We start from the raw sequence: 21,584 nt of genomic DNA on the forward strand, positions 1-21,584 counted from the left end.
AGTGCCTCACTTAACCCCTGCTTCCTAGGACATCGCTGAGATGCTGCAGGGATCCGCAGTCACCCCATTTATGGCAAAGCACATAACTAAACACTCAGTTTCACTTAGACACAGTGACAATATACAACAAACATCTTGTTAGATGTCACGGCTTGAGTAGCACCTGAACACTTAAAAAGAAGAAAACTTAAAGTAAAGAATTTTGAAGTCACATTCACAAAGCCATTGATTCCCTACAGAAAACACAGATACAGTGTAAAAGCTGCACCAGGGCCCAAAATGCCAGAGTGAAGAAAACAAACCACACTACTATAGTGCTGAAATGCTATTTGGCTCACCGCTGTGAACATGATAAGAGCAGATGTGAATATGCATAAAGGTGAGAGACGTCTGGCTCCGGTGACTCCTCAGGGTAAATTCTGGCTTAGTCTCACAAAAACAGCCCCGTACACTGGCTGGTTTTTACCCTGTGCATATAAGTGTTGATGTTAGACATTGGCACGGAGTGACTGTAACAGTACGGGGGGGGGGGGGGGTCGGAGGCCCCGAGGTGCTGAGGGAGGAGGGCCAGTACGAGCACGGAAGCTGCATGGCAGTGATTCACTGTGACAGCACCGCTTGGCATGTGAGGACAGCAAGCCAGGCAGGCGAGGCTACTGCCTTTGATCTTTATTTGCTCCACCGTCTGTTTTACATTTAAGAGCACTGCTGAGCGCAAGGCCTTGGATACACCTTGAATGGCTCAGGTCCACTTTTTAAAGACACAGGATCCTTTTTCAAAGCTGAAGAGATCTGGGACACAGAGGGATGATATTGGAAGGTTAGGGTTGTGTGCTCTGATGAACGGTTTTCTGTAACAACACATAATCAAGCTATGACAGAGTGTGGATGTGGGGGTAGGTAGTTTTTTAGATGGACCCTGAACAAATGGACACAGCACTGCCTCAACCAAATTCTGCTCCTCCTGACCTGTCAGATACATTTTACATGTCGGTGATGTCGAAGTACTGTGACATCTTACACCTGAGAGGCAAACTGGCTGGATACCATTAACGCGTGGGCTTCTACTGCAACACACTCGCGGTGCGTTGACAAGGAGGCTTCTCTCTCTTCAAACAGCGAATATATTTATCTTCTTGAACATCTCTATTGCACATTCCTCTCAGACACTACAGTGGCCACGATCCAGAGCAAGCAGCTGGACAAGCTCCTGCCCTAGAGGCTGATGCAAACGATATAAATAACTGCTCTCTAGTCAGAGACTTTAAAAGTAATGAATCAAAGCGGCTCAGAAGACTAAGACGACACAACGCAAGAGCTGAAATGTCAAAAAAAATAATAAAAGCACAACCAGTGGGTGAGGACAGAAACGTCTGACATGTACGTGTGTGTGTGTGTGTGGGAGGAACACACAGCACTGATTTATAATAGTCAGAGGTTCCTCAACTAACACAGACCTGGCTATTTCCTCTCTCACGTTCAAATGTGTACACAAGTGATTCTGCAGATTTTCTCTTTCACTCCAATAGTAACACTAATTTGTCTCCACACATTTTTTGACAGTCCACAGTTCAGATTATGACACTCATGTTGTTGTTATAATGTACGTGTGTATGCTGGAGAATGTGCAGTTTAAAGAAGACGCAGAAATGTAGCAACATAGATTTTATTTACCCTTCGAGCACTGTGAAGAGCTGTGCACACGTTAGCATTTCCATAGCTTATACCGTTTTATATTAGTTGCATTTTCAAGTAAAGAATAAACAAGCTCCGTTATGGTTTTTGTTGAGACTGGAATTCTTAAGAGGAACTGAGCGAAACCCAGAGAAGCCGATCATCATAACAAGCATATGGATTTAGACCATCAACTCCTTCAAGTACAGTTCTCAACAGCACCATTTCATGGGCTTAATGCATAAATTAGTTATTAGCAATTCTTTTTAAACAAGAAAATACACGTCTCTGTCTATGTGATTATACAAATATAAATTATGATTTCTACATGATGACTAACAGTCATGTCTGGTGGTGGGGTCAAATGCTGCTACCTGAGCACTATATAGTACATATACATATAAGTATGTATCAGCATCGTTGTGGAAGTGCATAGCTTCCTGATCGACTATACATGTGTCATATAACTGAAAGTAGCTTATTGTAGATTTTGTACATGCAATAATTATGTAATCGCATTTTAAAACAATCAAAGCAAAGCATTCTAAGACTCCAATGTTTATAAAAATGATCATGATCTATGATGCACATTATGCTACATTATACAGTATGCTGAAGGATTAATAACAATAAGTATGGACGAGAACATGGAAGTTGGTCTGTACCGGTTAACATTGTAAATTGCCTTCATCGCCGTCCTTCAACATTCACAGTTACAAATGATTCATTCATAACAATCATCTTTAGTAGCAGGCATATCACAAGGTACAACCTCACATCTTTTTAAACTCGAAAAAGCATTTTTAAGAAAATAAGGTTTTGCATTTGAAATTCCTAAAATAATCTAACTTTTAAATATTTGTTCAGCAAATACAAAACAACATGAACATCCACCCTGTTTTCCTAAAGCTTATATACAAAGAAGAAGAAAAAAAAAAAAGGAAGGAAGGAAAGAAGGAAGGATGCCAGTTTTTGTAATAAAAGAGTAACAGAAAGTAAAAATGGTGCATCAAGGCATTGGTGCATCAAGTTTAATCCAGGTGATACTGGAGAGCTTGGTTAAGTTGTCATAGAGTACATGCTGGAGGCAAACCGTGGCAAAGGGGAAGTCCTGTAAGTGCACTAAGACGAAGCTAATATCCTCCCTCTGTCCAGGACAAAACAGCTAAAGCCTATAACTTCTGGCATCACAAAGCTGGTGGGGAGGTGAGACGTGTGTGTGTGTGTGTGTGGGGTGGGGGAGTCTGTATTGAAGTATTGCTGAAGAACCCCCGGAAGGAGGGAGATTACAGCTCACTCTGCGACACTCATAAGTCGACAAACGCCTCCCTCGATGGCCAGAGACTGTCCAGGGATAGTCCCAGGTGGTAATCTGGAAATGTGTGTCTGCAGGTGACAAAATGTGACACACACACACACACACACACACACACACACACACACACACACACACACACACACACACACACACACACACACACACACACACACACACACACACACACACACACAAACGTACAATGAGAAAACCATTCGTAGAATACAGATAGAACCAGGTGTACATAAAGAGGAGGGCTACTTGGGGACAAATAAATGCTGACGACGTGCTGATCTCTCCGCTTCCTGTGGAAGTGGAGCAAATGTTGCAAAGTTTGTTAGCAGCCATTAAAATTGAAAAACGTATGAAGGAGCAGCGAGGGTCATGTGTTGGATGGTTTAGCCATTAGGCAAGAGAAATACTATTATACTATTATATAGATCGGCTGAATGGATTCTGTGCTGAGGTCAGTCTGCTCTTTAAATTTCACACTTCTTCACACAAAACTTGAATCCCTGAGCGAAGTTACTATCAATCAAGACTCATCTTTAGTCTGTAATGTTCTGGAACCAGATCCGTTGGAGAAAAGCACGCATAGTGCTGCCACTGCTGTATCATGAGCATGTAAGTTTAAACCAAGTGAGCATTTATACAGCGTGAGAGGAAGTGGAGAGAGGGAACAGACTGCTAGTGTTTTGTGTTTGAGCACAGATGAACAGGAGGAGGGAAGGGGCAAACACAGCTGTGAAGGCTGGAGTGATACTTCCACTGGGGGATCAAAGGTCTCCCTGGTGTCACCCTCTTTCCTCTCTCCTGTCCGCCTGCAGAGGTTAACACTGGCCCCAGCCTGAGGGGAAGAGTCCATCCCCTCATTGACCAGACCACTGAACGGGTTTGACATCACTTATCCAGTCACAGGAACATTCATCTCTACTGGACCTCTTTTGGTGTAGGCATGAACTCTCGCCTCGAGCACCCCGAGGGCAACTGTCACTACAATGAGACAACAGCCAGACAAGGCCAGCACACATGGCAACACTTTAAGGGACTATTATGCCTATAGGACCCCTTTCTGGGTTCATCTGCTCCCCTTCATCTTCTAAAGATGAGGTGAAAACAAAAAAAGGCCTTGCTTAATCTTTTTTTAGTGAAGGTTCAAAGTTCAGTCTTAATCAACTAATAGTGGGACGCTAAATGTTTTCCTTTTGGTGTTAGCATGTCAGAAGAAGGGAAAGAGCTTTGCAATGCTCTTTTAAATTTCTACCACATTGAATACACAGCTGAAAATACACTACTGGGCACAATTAGCAGCTAGCTGTACAGCGGTGCCCTGAAGCCCACCCCCCATAAGAAACCTTGCACCATGCTAAGAACTTCAGAATGGACAACCTGAGTGAGCAACCAGAAGTAGTTATAGGCTTACTAAACTAGGCAAATGACTAGTTACATTAGCGTTGCATGCCATTCCCAAATTGTGGTGTTCGTCAGTTACAGGCACAGAGTAGTGAGGATGAGTCTTGCTTCAGGCTGCAGTGCCAACGAGTTATCATTACCACTTTAATTTGAAACACAATCATGCTATTTGAACACAGATTTATTTATGTAGAATAACACGATAGCTGAGCTAGATACATGGGGGAAAATGAAACACCCAAACCTACCGCTGTCAGCTTATTATCCAGTGACTAAAGTGACCACATGACAAGACGATGGCTGAGTAAAAACATAATGCGAAAAACACAGTTCCATTGTATCTGTCAGAGAAAAACAACATTCTTCTGTGATATGAATGTGTTTAGGAGCTGGAGAAGCCGCACATTAACACCACAGTGCAGGCCAAAGGATAAATGTAGCTCCATGACTCGGCCGATGTTTCTGTGTTGTGGTTTTCACGTTTTTCTTTAAAACAAAACAAAACTAACTAACGAAAAATCATATGCTATTTATTCTCCATGTGAGACAGATAATAAAAACAAAATGTTTGGACGATAAAAAAACACGTATCGTTTAATATACAAAGCAGACAATGACCAGGAGGTCTGAATTGAGTGCCGTTTGATTTTCTTTGGACTTTGAGGAGAGAGAGTTTGAGGAGCAAAGGCTTTATAGTGGTAATGGTGTCCAGGAGGAGGGAATTGAGCCATGGTGGCAGTGCTGCAGTTTCACCACTTCTCTTTCATCCATCCCATCATGGCAAACAATAAAGACAATAGTTTAACTGTTTCTGAAGAGCTGCAACTCATCAATCTGCGCAGCTATGTGTAGCTCTCGAAACCTGTCTGATGTCTGATCCAGTGCAAACACAGGTGAGCGTTTGAAATAATAAATCTAAAAAGAGATGCTCTCCCTCTGCAGCACTGCTACTTCATAGCTATTTTACAGTTTAACGTCAAAAGGATTAGGGAACACACTCAACTTTCCCCAGAAACAACATCTGATTGAAAAGTAAGTGAAGCTTTGGAGGAGCAGCCAGTACAGTGTCTGCAAACCCCTTCCAGCATTTAACACGAGGATTGAGTTACTGCAGGCTTCACCGTTGTCCGGGGTTTATGAAAGTGTCATTTGTCAGAATAACATATACAGACAATAACAGAATAACATCTGAGAGTTAAAACACTGTGGGAACACTACAATACAAATCCAGTCTGACCTCTGTCCTAAATACTCCTGCTACTATGTATCAGCCCTTTCATGTTCTTATCACAGAAACATAGTGGAAGATGGACTCTGACTGGTTAGAAACGCCCCAGTGGGATGCTAATAGGAATGGGAAGAATGTCCGTAGAATAGCAGCTGAGCCTGTGGTTGGGTCTAGCTCTATACACTCAGAAATTCACGTTACTCAGTGCACTCAAAATATGTGTGAGTTTAAATCTGGATGAATTATTTAAGGCACGTTTTCTTCAGTATTTATGTACCATATTCATGTTAAGCACTGTCTGTCCAGGAGCAGCATTATTTAGAAGTTAACACTTTTATTTTCACAACATCTGCTCTGTACACTTTTCAAGTCTTCTGTCTACTGGGTCTGTGTTTTGACATGTGCCATCAAGGCAATGAAGATGGCCTCAATGGCATACACCCGACTTTCTACGCCCCTTTCTAGAGATAACAGACACTAGAAATTACGACTGGAGACTGGATGCATTTATGTTCCCATTCCAGGCTTTTTGAACTTCACCAGATTGGAGACAAAACAGACGCTCTCCTATGGAATCCCATCAATGGACGGTATGTTGGTAGGGGGAGAGTAATGGGCAAAAACGTTGATTTGCATGTGGACTGAAGGACAGCTTCTCTGCTGTGCAGATGGTAAGAACCACAGAAGCTCAAAGGCACGCTGGGGCCTCAGGCCACAACTAGCTGCTCCGTCTCGGACGGAGCTGTACGACTACTGGTGGAGCAGCTGTGCTATCTCTGCACTCTCTAGTATCAGTGTGTCACCAAGAAGATGTGACTACTGCCGGGTGATATTCTTGGACCTGTGCGCACTGAGCACATTCATTATATCAACAACACTGCACATGCATATCTTAATGAATTGATGGCAGGAGATTAGATCTCAACGATGGAATTAAAGGGTGTTAACTTCAGTGATTCTGTGGTCTTCAGACCCAAAATGTTTCTATAGTTTAAATCATTTATTTTTCAGCCAAAAAGAACCAAAGTCTCCTCTAGTATATAACTACGGTATATTGCCAGTAATACCAAATACTAAGAGTGCTATACACTAAACAGCATATTCTGTAAACAGTGTTGTATGTTGACTAAAAGTTTCCCTGAAAGTTTCCCATTAGCATCCCACTGAACAGGACACAGCTCTGCTCGGCACATTGGTAAAAGGACATTTTGCGTGCTCATGTTTCATTACAGAGCTGATTAATATCGATATCCCAGTGATGCATGACTTGCAGTAAACTTTATCACACTTCAGGAGCAAGCTGAGCCAGAGAGGGGTAGTGACAGCAGGGACAGGCAAAGAGAGCGAGAGAGCGATGGGAGAGGGAGGCAGAGTGGAGGACAAACACTTTGAAATCTGACCCAGCCTTGAACAACAGTGCCCTCTCTTTAAACAGACTGACATTTGTCAAACAGCAATCAACCAGAACTGAGGCTTCACTTCGTCTGAAGACCGGAGCATTAAAGCCTGATCGATCACAAATCATTCAATTTATGTATTTAAGAGCTAATTATAATTTGTTTTATTAAGTTCCTGAAATGGTATCATAAAGCCAAACTCGAACAATGAAGAAGTGAGCAGCAGACTACTGTAGACACCAAACGAGCAATGAAACAACAATAATTCTTGCCTTCACTTTTCAGGTGATGTATTTTTATACTTTACCTATTTATTTGATCAACTCCTTAATATGACAATACAATATATGAGGTCAGAGGGTTAATATTCTCATATAACATAAGCAAAACCTTTTGCTTGTCAAACTAATTGGGAAGCTCACCTTTGCTTTGCTGTCTTGGGCAGACATGTAGCCAACACACATGCTCTCTGTGGTGTGACTCCATAGGAACTCCACTGTGAAGACACACAGATTAAAAAAAAAAGGTAAAAAAGGAGGACAGCATGGGGACCGAGCAGGAAAACAGAGAGGACCATGACATGCTAGGAAACATTAAAAAATAAAAGCTCGGTTTCACAGAGTGAACAGAAACCAACAGCCTTGTCATCTGCCAGAAGAAAATGTTTGGCAGATGACTCAGTGTGCTAAACTGCAGTAAACTCAGAGCATGCCCATTATTATGGAAATACATGACTTGCGGTTGTGATATAACTGTAGAGGAAGGGAGAACTTGTGAGCTGGATTACAATCACAGCACCCAAAGGATGTGGTTGATATACTGTTAATTCTGCAGTCAACAGTAATCTGAGGCAGTCCACAGTGTACACAAGAACTATGACCTATAAAACACATCAAACTGGGCCTCGACATCACAGATTAAGAGGTACGTTGGAGCATTTTATTATTTAAGTTTATTATTTAACCCTGGTCCTCAAGAACCTGCTTGTTTTCCAACTATCCCTTCCCTACCCCCCTGCTGATTACCTGCATCAGGTGCAGCCAATGAGGAGCTGTAAGTGCAGAGATGGTTAGAAACAAGCAGGGCTCTGGGTTTGCCACCCCCGACCTATACTATATATACTCTAACACTCTATTTGGCATTTGCCATCCCATTTAGTTTGAAATCAAGATGTCATCTCTTCTTACACTGGAGAAACCTGAACTCACTAATCAGTTCTTTGGAACTGAGCGCTCTCCATACATGAAGGTAAAATGAACACAGCCAAAGCAGGGCAACAATAAAACCCATGTGTAAGTAATACAGAGTAAACCTGGGACTGGAATTCTATAATCATAGAAAGGATCATTCTCAGGAGCTCAATCTAGAGAAACATTCCCATCCAACAATACAACCAGCCAACATGGGCAGTATCAGAAGACCTCTACCCGACTGAAGATTAACAGTTGATTCCTGTGGGGGGAGTCTTTGTTAGAAGGAGGGTGTGAAACCAGAGCCTGATTGTGCAGGTTAAAACAAAGACCACCCACCAGGAAAGCCACAAAGCCTCTTCCCCCTGCTCCCGACTATCTGATGTGAGGCATTTTTAAATATTAACAGATAAATCTCTATGCACCATCATTCATAGAGACTGTTTTGACTGAGACGAGGCTTGCAATTAATAATGTCTTACCCAGTATACCCTGAATATTTTGAGATTGCTGAGCTTCCACACATCTGCAGCACCTCAGGACAATTACTCCACCCAAAACACGGTCTTCACTGGCTAGGAAGGGTGAGCCTGAAAACACACACACACACACACACACACACACACACACACACACACACACACACACACACACACGGGCAGTGTAAAAGAAAAACATCTAACTGTGTAACTCCCAAAGACCCCTAAGCTTACTTTCACAAAACAAAAATGCATGGAGCAAGAACCTGCGTTGCCTCTCTCACTAACCCTACAAAGAGGCGAAACCTGAATGAAAAAAACAATGAAATAAAAGACGGCTTGCTTTGGAAAACAGCTGCATCATGTCTTGAAATGTCACAACAGAGAAACTAGGGGGGAAAACAATGGTCATGTCTGCATGCCATTGTTTCCTAGTTGCATTTCATTTTTGGTGCCATGTTGAAATGTTCCCTCTGCTCTTTAAAACACATTCTTCACTGTTGCTTGGACAACATTAATACAAAAATCAGTTTGGTCTACTTTTAAAAAAAAAACTTTTTTTGCTAAACATTTGATAATGAAATTATTTCAGTTAAATTATTTTTAATTGGGGGGGTGTATGGCACTCACATCAGCACGATGTAAGTTAGTGTATTAGGCAAAAGGTCTAGCACTGATGGGCACTGATGGTACTTGATTTCATGTATCATGACGTGGCATGAGAAGCCTCACAATGCAGATACTGCCATCGGTGCTCCTGCGAAGGCAGGATTTATGGAGCTTTGTTTAACTTAATGTGCATCTTGAAAGGAAGCAACAGAAGAATTAACTTCAAATTGAGTTCATCCAGCCTGAACAAACGTCTCGGAGTTACAGATGTCCATAACAAAGCCAAACTGCGCCGGACTTCTAAAGGAGGCCAGAGCGAGGCAGAAACCACCACGTTTCCACATGTTCTTTCTTCTCCTGCTGTCTTCTCTGAGCCATCCCAGTGGTCACTCACAGGCGCAGCAAACATAGTTAACAAGACTCTCTGCAACTGACCACTTCTGAGAGTATGGGGGGAAAAAAAATTACATCTTCACATAAACTTTCAACAAAACAATTATGTCTTCCAAAATTATCTGTGGCTGTCAGCTATAACGCGCAGAACATTTGAAGGGCTCTGTTTAAACAGTGAAAATTATTCTATTATTTGCAATGTTTCCAGTTGTTAGCTCGTTCCTTAAGTTATGTAACATCTGTTTGTTGCTTCTATGCTCTCCGTAAATAATTGTTATTTCTCACAAACACGTTCCTGGCTGACAGATCTGCATGCAAAGGGAAAGAGTGGGAATCAGACGCCATGTGGTTGACTCACTGATGAACTTGTTTTGCATAGCCTCCAGCAGCGCTTGGTGGGCATCTTCAGACTGCATGGCAGCAGAACATTCCCGTGCCAGCATGGTGCGAATCAGATGCTCCCCGCAGCCTGGCAGAAGACACAGGGACACGGCCAAACCTGTAGTGTTAACTTGTCATAATTCTTTGTTAGAATCACACAAGGTCTGCTGTGAGTTAGCTTTGAAAGTTGTAGTACATGTAGTCCAAACCACTCATGGCCAAGAATCAAAGACACGTAAAACAATGACTTTTCAAACATTAGCCGTGGATGGCATTAATCACATGTAGATAAATAAAAGTGAATTTAGAGGGGATCTGTATGTGCAGGCACTTCCTGATTACCATTTGCAATAATTTACTTTGATAATTGTTCCTGTTAAAAACAAAACAAAACATAACAACCATCACCTTCTTCCAATACATCTGGTATTAAGTAATGGAAAATTAGAGGATTTGATTTCTCAGCTCATAGAAAACATTTGGTGCTACTGCATTCTTCTCAGTGTGAATAAACTTAAACGTACTTATAACAATTATTTCAGGTAAAGCTGTCAGCCAAAGTGGACTACAGCTCCCTTGCTCAAGGGCACATTGACTGTAATTGCTAAAGGTGGGTTTGTGTTTTTTTAGGTTTCTAAGCCCAGATTCTCAGCCGATTTGGGAATTTAAAACACTAAACACCCACAAGTAATTCCACTTTTGTAAACCCTGCACTACAGCACCAAATGACATAAGTGGCTACGAGCCAAATATAAAACAACTGTTTCATAACCTTTCTTACAATATTAACAAAACTATAATGTCAAAATGAGGCTGTGAGTGTTACAAAGAAAAGTCGGGGGAGAGAAACCAAGTGTTTTGTTAAAAATTTAAACAAACCAAGGACCATAAAAATCATGGGCAGCCTGTATTAATGCTTCACCTTGCCCTCTCCTTCTTGCAAGTTGAAACAAAGCAGGTGGTCCCTTTTCTATCCTACATATTATGCTATTTGCCTCTAAAAAGGACACATATTAAACCAAATACATTGTAGTTGCTAAGGAAGCTACGGATATTGAATGCATGCTTATAGTATGACCTGTCTTATGCAGAAATTCTGCCCATAGACAGAGAAAAGACAAGAAAAACACATCTGGCAAAAGGGCCTGTGAAAACCTATAAAGACAAAAAAAATAGCTTGTTGTTTCTGTAAACACAAGTGAAGGCCCTATAAAATATCAGGTAACTACAACAATACTGAATGCGGCTCGGTAACTGCGGAGACCAGATGCCTGTAGCCATTCAAAGCTATTTTTTAACGAGAACACAACGTCAGATTGGCCAGGTACTGCGCCTTTTGTACCATGTTTACCATAAACCGCTCTGTCCCAAGGGAAGTGGATATTATGACAGCACAAACACAGCTCGACGGGAAATGCACAGACTAACAAGTAGCAACTCAACAGAGGAAATGTGTAAAAAGAGAGAGGCCAACAAACTGAGACAGAGCATCTGACAACAGCCAACAGCAGCAAGAGTAAACAGTGAAGTTTGCGAGCTGCTCTCTCAGCGGACCACTAATGCCATTGACGCCTATAAAAATGACAGGAACACAAGAGGCACATGAGCTGCGTGTTAGAAAAAACACTAGAATGGAGGGAGGGAGAGTGAGAGGGTGGATGGACAGAGTGGTCGTGAGGTGAGGGGAAGACAGAGTGACATATAGGTGAAGATCGTACTCCTCGTGTCAGAATGAAAATGAATGTTTTTTCTGTTTCTTTTGATGGGAATGCCTTTCATGTTAGGGAATTAAAAACAGGTGTTGCACTGGAACACACATCATGCTCTGCATAGCCATAAGGAAAGCTTCTTCTTCTCTTTCTTTTTTTTTTTTTTTAAGTAACATCAAAGGCGAAGCCACAATATAGGAAGAGAGGATGAGGTGCAAATTCATACAGAACAAACATCTACTGAGATGACTGATGAGTAGTCGAACAGTGTATCACTAAGACAGTGGCCTCCTATTGATGTTTAACAAAATAAATAAGATCAGCTGACTACTTATCACCTTTAACAGAGAGAAAATTTCAAGAGCTATTCACAGCACTTATTTGCTTATGTCAAAATAGTAGTAACAGCAATAAAACCAAGATAAATAAATGAAGTTTTGAGGAATTGAACAACTGTATACATTTTTCTGGATCAGATGGTGGCTGTCATTACACTACCACATCTGTATATTAAGCAATAAGGTTGTCATCACTGATAATTGATTTTTTTTGATGTCACACTAATCTAAATATCTCACCCACCATTAAAAAAATGCTGGTTATATTAGTGGTGCAAGTACTGTTAGTATGACCCAAGCTTCAGGCTGTCTGATCAAATCAGTCCGTCTGCACTGAGATGTATTACGCTACAGATCCACTTCAAAAGGTTTTAATGTTCCCCAGAAGCTACGTCTCAGACATCTACACATCTTAAAGAAGCAGGGTAATCTACTGTAGCCTCCACACCTCACGTCTGAAACCATACAGCGAACAAAAAACAGCTAAGAGATTTTTCATTTTAGGACACACCACGACATGGCTGTATACTTTGTATGAATATGTTCGAGAACAATGCAACTTGCTTTTTAAATGGCAGAGCAGTCGTGAAAGGGAACGATGTCTTCGCTCAGTTGACTTTCTGAACATTAAAGTTTAAACATGAAAGAATCAGAGCTACAGAGGATACACTCTGTGTGCTGTCAGCGAAGGATGGGCGAACAGAGAAACACCTATTGCTTTTCTGCATTCAGAAACTCTGACACTTGAACTAAAGCTATGGCCACATGTCAACAATGGCAAATGTTTACTTTCACTGGGCAGATTGGTGCAAAGAAAACATATATTTTCTACCTCAGAGCTTACAGATTTTTACATTGCATCCATCCTGTTTAATCAGCGTAATCCACAGACCACAATACTTGAGAGTCAGGAGATTTCAATCCAATTATCCTTTCATCACTCTGCATTATGTTTCAGCTCAAACTGTTCTGCATTGTATTTGTTTACTCTAATTTAAAAGGCAAGACAAGTTAACTTGAAAGCTACTTGAAGATGATGTAAACATACTTTAATTCAATCTCAATAAAGCCTATTTAAATCATCTAGCTTAGTGTTGTCTGCATGTCACTATCCTTAAGCATAATTAAATTACTGCTTTTCACTCATTACAAAATCTTCTACTCTACTGTTCTACTTTGTTGTTCTGATAACGCCCGATTTAAATTATTAAATTTAAAATATCTTCACAATCTGACACTTTATTATCTGATGCTCTGTTTTGTAATTTTTGAAAGGTTGAGGATCTAAACCGTTGACCAATAAATCATTAACAAGGTCTGACAAATGCCAAATCTTAAACTTTGATGGCCACTATTAACCGCAATAAAAAAAACACAGACCAACCTACTTCCTCTTCCTCCTAAAGCTGACACTGCAGACACATCAGAAAAAAGAAAAGGGAGGGGGGAGGACAGGCAGTATGTGACAGCTGACAACTATAAATCATTATCATGACATGATGTGTCTGCAGTGGGGGGCAGTAAGTTGAGTGAGAGGCTGTCTACAAATGAAACAAGAGACCGTGCAGAAGAGCTCAGTTATGTACTGCACACGTAATGTACTTATTATATAGAATTAGTTGGTATTGAAACCGTTATTAAAACAGACAACAATGTAGATACAGATCAAAGTACATGTGAAGAAGTGCAATTAGATTTTTCCCCCTGGATTTCCTATATGACTGCAAATCCACAGAGCTGTGCATTGCACTTAGCGTGCAAGCTGAGGAAGTGACTGATGAGACTCACTCAGCAGTCGGTTGTAGGTCATGGAAAACCCATTATGAAGTAGGAGGTAAAGAAGACATTCTCATCAAATATCTGTTTCTGTCCAAGACAGGTGTAGTGAGTGTACTGTGGTATACCTGAGGTACTCACTGCTGTAGAGTAAGAGTTCATATTACAGGCATTTTCAGCCCAGCAGCCACATCCATAATGAGCAGCCTGTGTAAAAAGGAAAAAGGAAGATGTTTTAGTTTTACATGGGTTACGCTGTTAATATCATAAGTTCTGAGCTAGCAGCATGGTCATGTCTCCTAATACAAGAATTTCAAACTACAGGCGGGGGGTGGGGGGGTCATTGCAGTGTAGTTCCACTTCTACAGCATTAACTAACCTAGAACAGCATGACGTACTCACTGCTCTACTGCTTTGAGCATTAGTTTTTTTTTTTTGTAACAGTAAAAGTGTTAATGAGTTTAAGGCAGTAAATTCTACTGATACATTCATTCTGTTAAATTCCGAGTTGTTAAAATATTTCTTTTTTCCAGTTAGGCTGCTGTAAGTGTGAACTCATAACTTCCTGCAGACGCCACAAAATAAAAGACCATTCCACCCTGACGACTCTGTCGCCGTGCGCTTCACAGTTATTTAGTTAATGCTGTTAAAGCAGTAAATCCGACTGATTCCTTATTTTTGCCCAGTTTATTATAAACTGGACATGAGGATTATAACTATTTTTCCATAAACGGTTCCTTAATTGAGACAATCTGCATCAAGAAGCAAAAGTTTAACTTTATTAATTACATCAAGCAGCAGCAATGTCAGATTATCACAAGTGAAAGAAAACACAAATGGAGGGGATCAGAAAGCCATGTGGCTTTATATGGTAACAGCTGCTTGCTGGCAACTCCTTGTTGCTGCAATCAGCGTTTTTCCAGCCACATTGATATGTAGATTTTTGGCCACTAGAGGGTGGGGAAAAAATCCAAAACACACTGCCCTTGTACATTATCAAATTTGTTATCATTGATGTGTCATTAAAAAACTGGCTACCACATTTCTGGTCACTTGAGGAGTGTATAACATAATCCACATAGCAGCAGCAGGACAGTTTTTGAGATCCGTCGCTTGTCTGGCTCACAGAATACATAATTCAGCCACCATGCAGCTGACCTGTCTCACCGTGAGCAACATAGGGTTCAGTATCTTACCCAATGACACTTCGACATGTGACAGGAAGAGCCAGTAATTGAACCACCGATCCCACGATTGGTAAGTGACTGTGCTACCATCTGACCCACAGCTGCCCCTAATATACATCCATACATAAAAGATAAATATGCCTGTCTGCTGTTTGGTGCTTAGACAGGCAGCATGCCATGAGTTTGACTGTTACCTGAAATTTCCAGCCTTCTCTGCTGAAAGTGACTGTGCACAGGAAACGGACTTTAACAGTAAGGCTGCAGCTCAGAGAAAATGTGTGGGCTGTAAAACCCAAACAATGAATTAGAAAGAGTTTATATGCTTTCTACTACTTTTATACAAGTACCTTTTGCCTCTTAGCATTGTGCCTAGAATTGTTTGTAACTTGGTTCAGACTGTTGATAAGAGGCCCACCTCTTGTTCCGATTATTTAGGTAGGCTGACATACAGTAAATACAGCACTGTTGGGGTCACATGTTTACAGGACAGATTAGAATTATAGATTGTACTTTATAGTACTGAAATATTTCATGAATAAACACAATGACAAAAATAAAGAAGAAGAAGCACGTCTGACTACCTGGCCAACCCTGCCGGGATGTTTCATAGCTAGGCCTCCACTGGACACTGCTGCAGCTACATTCCCCTCCAGATCTACCACAACGGCTCCTACTGTGTCGAGGCACCCTGAATGCTACATCATATTAGGGAGAGGAAGGAGATTATGTATTTAAGGCAACACAGAGGTAGATGAATCCAAACATTCACATTCTGACTCCTTTGACTATGACCTGCATATTATTTTCTTTACAAAAGAACCATGGAGATGCATATATTAGTGAATCTCTTTATACACTTTCATTTTTCATCAAATATGTGCATTTGTAATTTCGATGAGCTGTTTTCCTTCCCTGACTGCAGTTTGCTTTATTAGTAACTTGTTTGTTACCATGTATGACTCATACTGCTTGACAGACAGCTCTACAGGGTAACTGTGGCAAAATGGCACTATGGTGTATACGAGTGGTGTATTTATTACCATACTGCACAAAATGGTTCCATATTAGTCTTTGTTTTAACATGACGCAGAGATATGTAAACAGAGGACAAGTTAAACTCTCATTAGAATAATTAGCAACTTGGAAAAAAATTGAAAAAAATCTATTCTGCTGAGTTTCATATTTTTTGAGACGACAAAAAAAAAAAAAAAAACAGAGGGGCGTTATCAGTAATGTAAGGTTTATTCTTTGTAAAAGTTACTCACATTTTCAGCTGATAGTCGTTTTTTCTTCGTCTGATTACGTCCTGTGTCCATTTCCTCTGCAACCTCCATCTTTCGTTTGTTCCTCTTGTATGCTGATAAACTGAACTCTGAGTATGATAAAATATTCTCAGTCCACATGAATCCAAGTAAGCTGATCAAAGTTTTGACTCAGGTTTGCAGCTACAGGAAATCCACATCTACTATAATAGATACTTCTGATTTCAAGCAGCAATACTTACTGGTGGCCATTTTCTCTGAAGGGCATGGTGGTATTCCATGGCCGATGGCCCACTCGTGTGCACCTAGCCCCACTAAAAAGCTGACAAAAGAAAAACAATTAACAAATGGATATAGTCACATGAATACAACATGAGTTATTAACCATGATAGTCACCAGGGTGGTATTCTGCCAGCTGATAATTTCCCTTTTTGCGCTTCACTTAGTAGGCGGTTTGCAACTAATACTGGATTCTTAATACCTGAAGGAAAAGTCAGAATCATCACAGAGCTAGTGGTTCATTTCAGGCCAGGTTTTTCTGCATATCAAGTACAAATAAACTGGATATTATTTTGATTGCTGCAGCATATGTGTTGATTTTCTATATACTGTTAAAATGCATTTTCTTTTCACACACACAATTAATTCACTGAGGTTACTATACAGTGTTCCACATTTTGCCACTGTTACACAAGCACATATACAAATGATCGGTTGCTCTTAGTCTATTTAAACACATCTTACTGGATTCTGAAACCTTATGTGCAGATGTCATAATAAAAAGAACCTGTTTCTCTTTAGACCTAATGTTAAATGAAAGCATTCACTAAGGTGTTATATGGAATAAATTAGTTTTTGCTGAAAGCTTTCAAGAAAAACTAGTATCATAATGTGTTTATTGTAATGCTATACTTCATTGTCCTCCAGGTAAAAAGTATTACTTACTTTAAAATATTAGATAAATATAAATATTTATAATATAAATGCAGTAACTCACCACTAATAGCGCCTACGGCACCATATTGCAGCGACTTCCCATCCATAATGCTTGCATCACATTCAATTTCTCCTGACAAATTAAGGTTGGAACCCATGCCCGCATTTGTAAAAGGAGAATCCTGAGAACAATTAAAAGCATGAAGACACTACAATAAAAATATATTTGTGGAAGCCATTTTGTCAATGTCAATATGTTGAGGCAAACCTATTTTTCAAACAGTTCTATGAAGACAATTGGCTCATTCTTTCTATCAGTCCTATTCCCCACTGTAAGATTTAACGTGAACTTTAATTATATGTTTTTGTAACACTTACGTTGTCAACCAGCTGGGGTGCGGACATTTCATAATACATTATATGCTTTTTTCTAATCTATCATACAAATGCACATGTATGCAGGGGCAGAGATCATCAGAGTGATTGCTCTTTATTCCAACTCTGCCCTGAGGAAAATCTGCATCAGAAGCTGGAGCAAAGTAAAGCCATTTTGGACAAACACACACGTCAAATTAAAATTTTTAACCTTACACAACGTTTTCTGGATGTTGTTTTTGGTTTTATCTGCATCTCAGATAATAAAGATTGATGTGAAATAATCAAACCTGAATCATGTTGAACCCACCTCAAGTTCAACCAGTGCTGCAGCCACTGCTTCCACTGCAAGTGCCCCAGCTTTGAGCTGGTCCACAGCCTGGAAAAGACAGACATCTTAAAGAAGTCTGCAACCCCCCGATACATCTTATGTTCATTCCAGCATCATGTATTTCTTTTATTACCTGCCTACCCTTATCTTGTATGTATATGTGTGGAAAAAGACACACACTGTTGTTATATAAGTTATATGAAAGAAAGACCTCTTTTAAAACTTTTATAAGTACATAAAAAGAATCAGGGTGCCCTTCTATTAACACTCCTATTGTAAATCAGGGGTGGTTGCAGGTTGAGGTTGTTTTTCAGTCATGTTGTAAGGGAGTAAAGGACTTGAATGGAAGAAACAACGAATGGAAGTAAATACAAGGAAAGAGAGAAAGAAAAAAGGACCTGCTTTAGAGTGCCAAAGAACAAAGACTTACTTTCCAAAAGCAAAATGATCCAAATACAGCCAAATGAAAACTGGATTGACTTCAAACCAGCATCATTAAAATATTTGAGTGGTACAGCCAAAACACAGATTGGAGTCCCACTGAAAATATACGGAATGACAGCTGTTCACAGATGCTCACCATCTAAACTGAGCTAACTTGAGCAATCCTTTAAGAAAGTGTAAAAAAACAAAAATCCCATAATTGTGCTTTTTTCATACTAAAGATGAATAAAAAATATTTCTAAATATTTACCAAGTTAGATGGCCTAATAGAAAAACAATATCCTTTGTGGTGACACGAAATGACAGAACAAGAAACAAAGAATTCAATGCAAATTGTCATTATATCAACGTTAACTGCAGATCAGCAGCTGCTTCACATTTTACAGCTACTGCACGTCACAACATTTCCAGGAAGAGATTTCAAAGCAAGACTTTCAAGAACCACTCATATAAAATCATTTGTTTTTCTTATCCAAATCGATGAACAATTTCAGAGAACTTTTGACCAATTCTCTTGTGTCTTTAAGATATGAATATTTATGAGTGGTCTGTGGGAATTCTGAATTCAAATTTGGTACAGAACTGGAATTTAAATCACAAACACAAATGAAACACGAGTTAAACAGTGCATGTTATATAACTTCATGCTAAATTAATATTCTGTCCATCATATCTTCGTCATCATGGTTGCCAATTTACTGAGAGGTACAGAGTACAGTGTTTTAGATTTTTTTGGTTTTATTTGGACATTTCACATGTTTTTCAAGAAAAAACAATGTAAACAAAGACAATATTTACAGTGTTTGCCACACATGGAGTAACAGCTGCCAAAGTATATTTGGCAAAAAAAAAAAAAAAAATTATCTGTCCCAGAGAACACAGCCATCCTTCATCGATTAACTAGAAGACAACTTCTCCTCACTCTATTGCTTCTGCTTGTGGTTGTTCTACTGCCACAAGTGTACTAACAAGCTTTAATAAAGTACCTCTCTGTTAATCCCACCTACTGTTCCAGAAGAGGTCTGAAAAGTCTGAAAAAATAACATCTGTATTTGGAGGAAAAAAACCAAACAAAAGGGTAAAACTGAAAAGTTAAAATCTGAAATTGAATAATTTAGTGTGTATTAAGTCTGAAAAAAGAAAATAAATTAAATTAATAACTTATTCTAAGACTTTATCTGCAATTAAAAACGAATAGAACCTACAGTATATTTAAAAAAAAAAAAAAACTTATTCAAGGTTTGATTATGTTATTTATTTTATTTTTCAGATTTTTAGATTTTAAGTTTGCTTTGGCTTTTAGTTTTAAAATTTTTGTTTTTCTATTTACAATTTTTTTCTTTTAATTTGAAAAAACATATAACCCCTATTTAATGCCATAAATTACGTCTGCACATCATAACATCAACGTGATACTGCCTGTAACTTTACTATCTTACTTCCTAAAATTAACTATTGGGACATCTCTTGTGCAGTGGAGCACACTACAGTTTTGAACATAAAGTTAAACTTACTCGCTGGCAGGCTCTTTTACACACATGCTTGTACTCCTTGGCCTTGGATTCAGAATGGTATCCTGCTCCTAAAAACATATAACAGAAAAGGTTAGGTTGGACCGTTGGTTGTGAATAAAGTCAGGACAGCTGAGCTCAGAGCAGGAAACGGCACTGGGATCATGATTCAGCACATGGTTCACTCACCAGTTCTGACTGGTACAAGAATACTATACAAGTATAAATTATGGTTATTTATTAACATGTGCTGCTTACCATCTCTTACCTGCATGCACTAAAACAAAACCACCAACACCTTTTGGTTTTTGATTCTTGTTTGGTTCTTCTTTTTTGGACCATGAGGTGGCCAGGGGAGAGGAGTGTTGCTGCTCTTCGGCAGAATTCATTGGACTTTCCATAACCCCTGCATAACTTGAAAAGCCTATCATGGCCTATTGGATACTGGCAAGACAATCATGTTCATGGCACATCTGTGACAGAAAAACAACAACATACATTACCACTGAGAGATAACAAAGATTTCACTTTTTCATAGGCAAGATGTAAGGCAGCATGGTTATTCTCAGCTATGTGAGCTAGCTACCGCTGAGATCCACTAACTAATAGTACAGGCTGTAACGTTACATGGACATTAGACAGAAACCCCTTACAACTACTGGCACATGTAAGCTTATACTACTCGTACCACTTTGGATTCCCTTCCCCAGTGACGGAAAACAAACAAATTCATGTTTGCTACATCTACCTTATAGTTACAGTAACGTTGCCGTTGTCTAAGCCATGCTATTCATACAAATCACAAATCAGAACATAAACATAAAACCCAACTCGTTCATGTAAATTGACGTTTTCAACTTTACAAACAATATCTGATGTTAATGTGTCGCTACGTGTGTCGGTTTATAATCTGCGTTATTAAACACTCGTCCTAAAATTGGTGTTATAATAAATAAGTTACTTCCAGCCATGCCAACAGCCTTATGTTTTCGTTAGCTTGTTGGCTAACAGCTTGCTAACCCACCAACAAAGACAATCTCAACTTACAGTTTTCACTCCGCTCCCATCAGCGACACAACTCCCCGCTCACCACGGAGTTTTTAATGTACATGGGCAATCATTGGACTCATAAATCTAACTAAGACTAACTTTGTTGTGGCCCACGATCACTCTCCCGTGCTATCCACAGCTAGTTAGCCTGGGGATAAGCACTTCCTGGTTCAGATACGCGTTGCTAAGGAAGTGAATTCAGTGCCAACCCGAGATGACCTGCGCCTCTCCAGGGAATCCAGCGCATTAAAATGTAATATTTTCAGTGTAAGAAATACCAAACACAAGACTTTACATACTTGACATCAGCATGAAAGAATAGATAGCAACTATTTGGAACTTCATTATAGCTATTAACAGAAAAAAAAAGTGGTTTTCTATTTTATTTATAGTGGTCTCCACTGTCTCATTGTTGTTTTTTCCAGCTGTCAGTGAAGTTATGCCCATTTTAATAAGACATATGTATGACTACTTTAATCACATGTATCAAATTGACAATATTATTCATTCAGTTAACAAATCAGGCTAATAAAATCAAAACATCTACAATAACAAAAAAAAAAAAAAAAAAAAAAATCAATC

At 39.7% G+C, this 21,584-nt stretch overlaps 1 protein-coding gene across 3 annotated transcripts; it reads right to left on the minus strand.

The window, feature by feature from the left end:
* Positions 1-1,650: 1,650 nt before the first annotated feature.
* tasp1 (taspase, threonine aspartase, 1) lies at positions 1,651-21,165 on the minus strand. Of its 3 annotated transcripts, XM_026354971.1 has the most exons (14): positions 21,000-21,165; positions 20,221-20,425; positions 19,956-20,023; positions 17,977-18,045; positions 17,353-17,473; positions 16,752-16,836; positions 16,597-16,676; positions 16,358-16,464; positions 15,674-15,787; positions 14,034-14,112; positions 10,060-10,170; positions 8,703-8,810; positions 7,453-7,526; positions 1,651-3,060 (listed from the first exon to the last, which is right to left on the minus strand). In XM_026354971.1, exons 2-14 carry the CDS (start codon positions 20,381-20,383, stop codon positions 2,968-2,970), a joined length of 1,272 nt encoding a protein of 423 aa, XP_026210756.1. In that variant the 5' UTR covers positions 20,384-20,425; positions 21,000-21,165; the 3' UTR covers positions 1,651-2,967. The 3 variants fall into 3 exon arrangements, with proteins under 3 accessions (XP_026210756.1, XP_026210757.1, XP_026210758.1); XM_026354972.1 differs by lacking the exon at positions 21,000-21,165 and having other exon boundaries at positions 20,211-20,314; XM_026354973.1 differs by lacking the exons at positions 1,651-3,060; positions 7,453-7,526 and having other exon boundaries at positions 8,703-9,748.
* Between the last annotated feature and the right edge of the window lie 419 nt (positions 21,166-21,584).

Source organism: Anabas testudineus, chromosome 15, assembly GCF_900324465.2.
Source record: "Anabas testudineus chromosome 15, fAnaTes1.2, whole genome shotgun sequence".
In the NCBI taxonomy this organism is placed as follows: Eukaryota; Metazoa; Chordata; class Actinopteri; order Anabantiformes; family Anabantidae; genus Anabas; species Anabas testudineus.

What these genes read in the sequence shown, in the direction of transcription:
- tasp1 (XM_026354971.1), bottom strand. Translation starts at nt 20,383, where the DNA reads ATGATAGGCTTTTCAAGTTATGCAGGGGTTATGGAAAGTCCAATGAAT. An exon ending in AACGACTATCAGCTGAAAAT is followed by an intron (nt 15,788 to 16,357) that starts GTGAGTAACTTT and finishes AATATGATGTAG; the next exon opens with CATTCAGGGTGCCTCGACAC. An exon ending in TATGCAAAACAAGTTCATCA is followed by an intron (nt 8,811 to 10,059) that starts GTGAGTCAACCA and finishes GTGTGTTTTCAG; the next exon opens with GCTCACCCTTCCTAGCCAGT.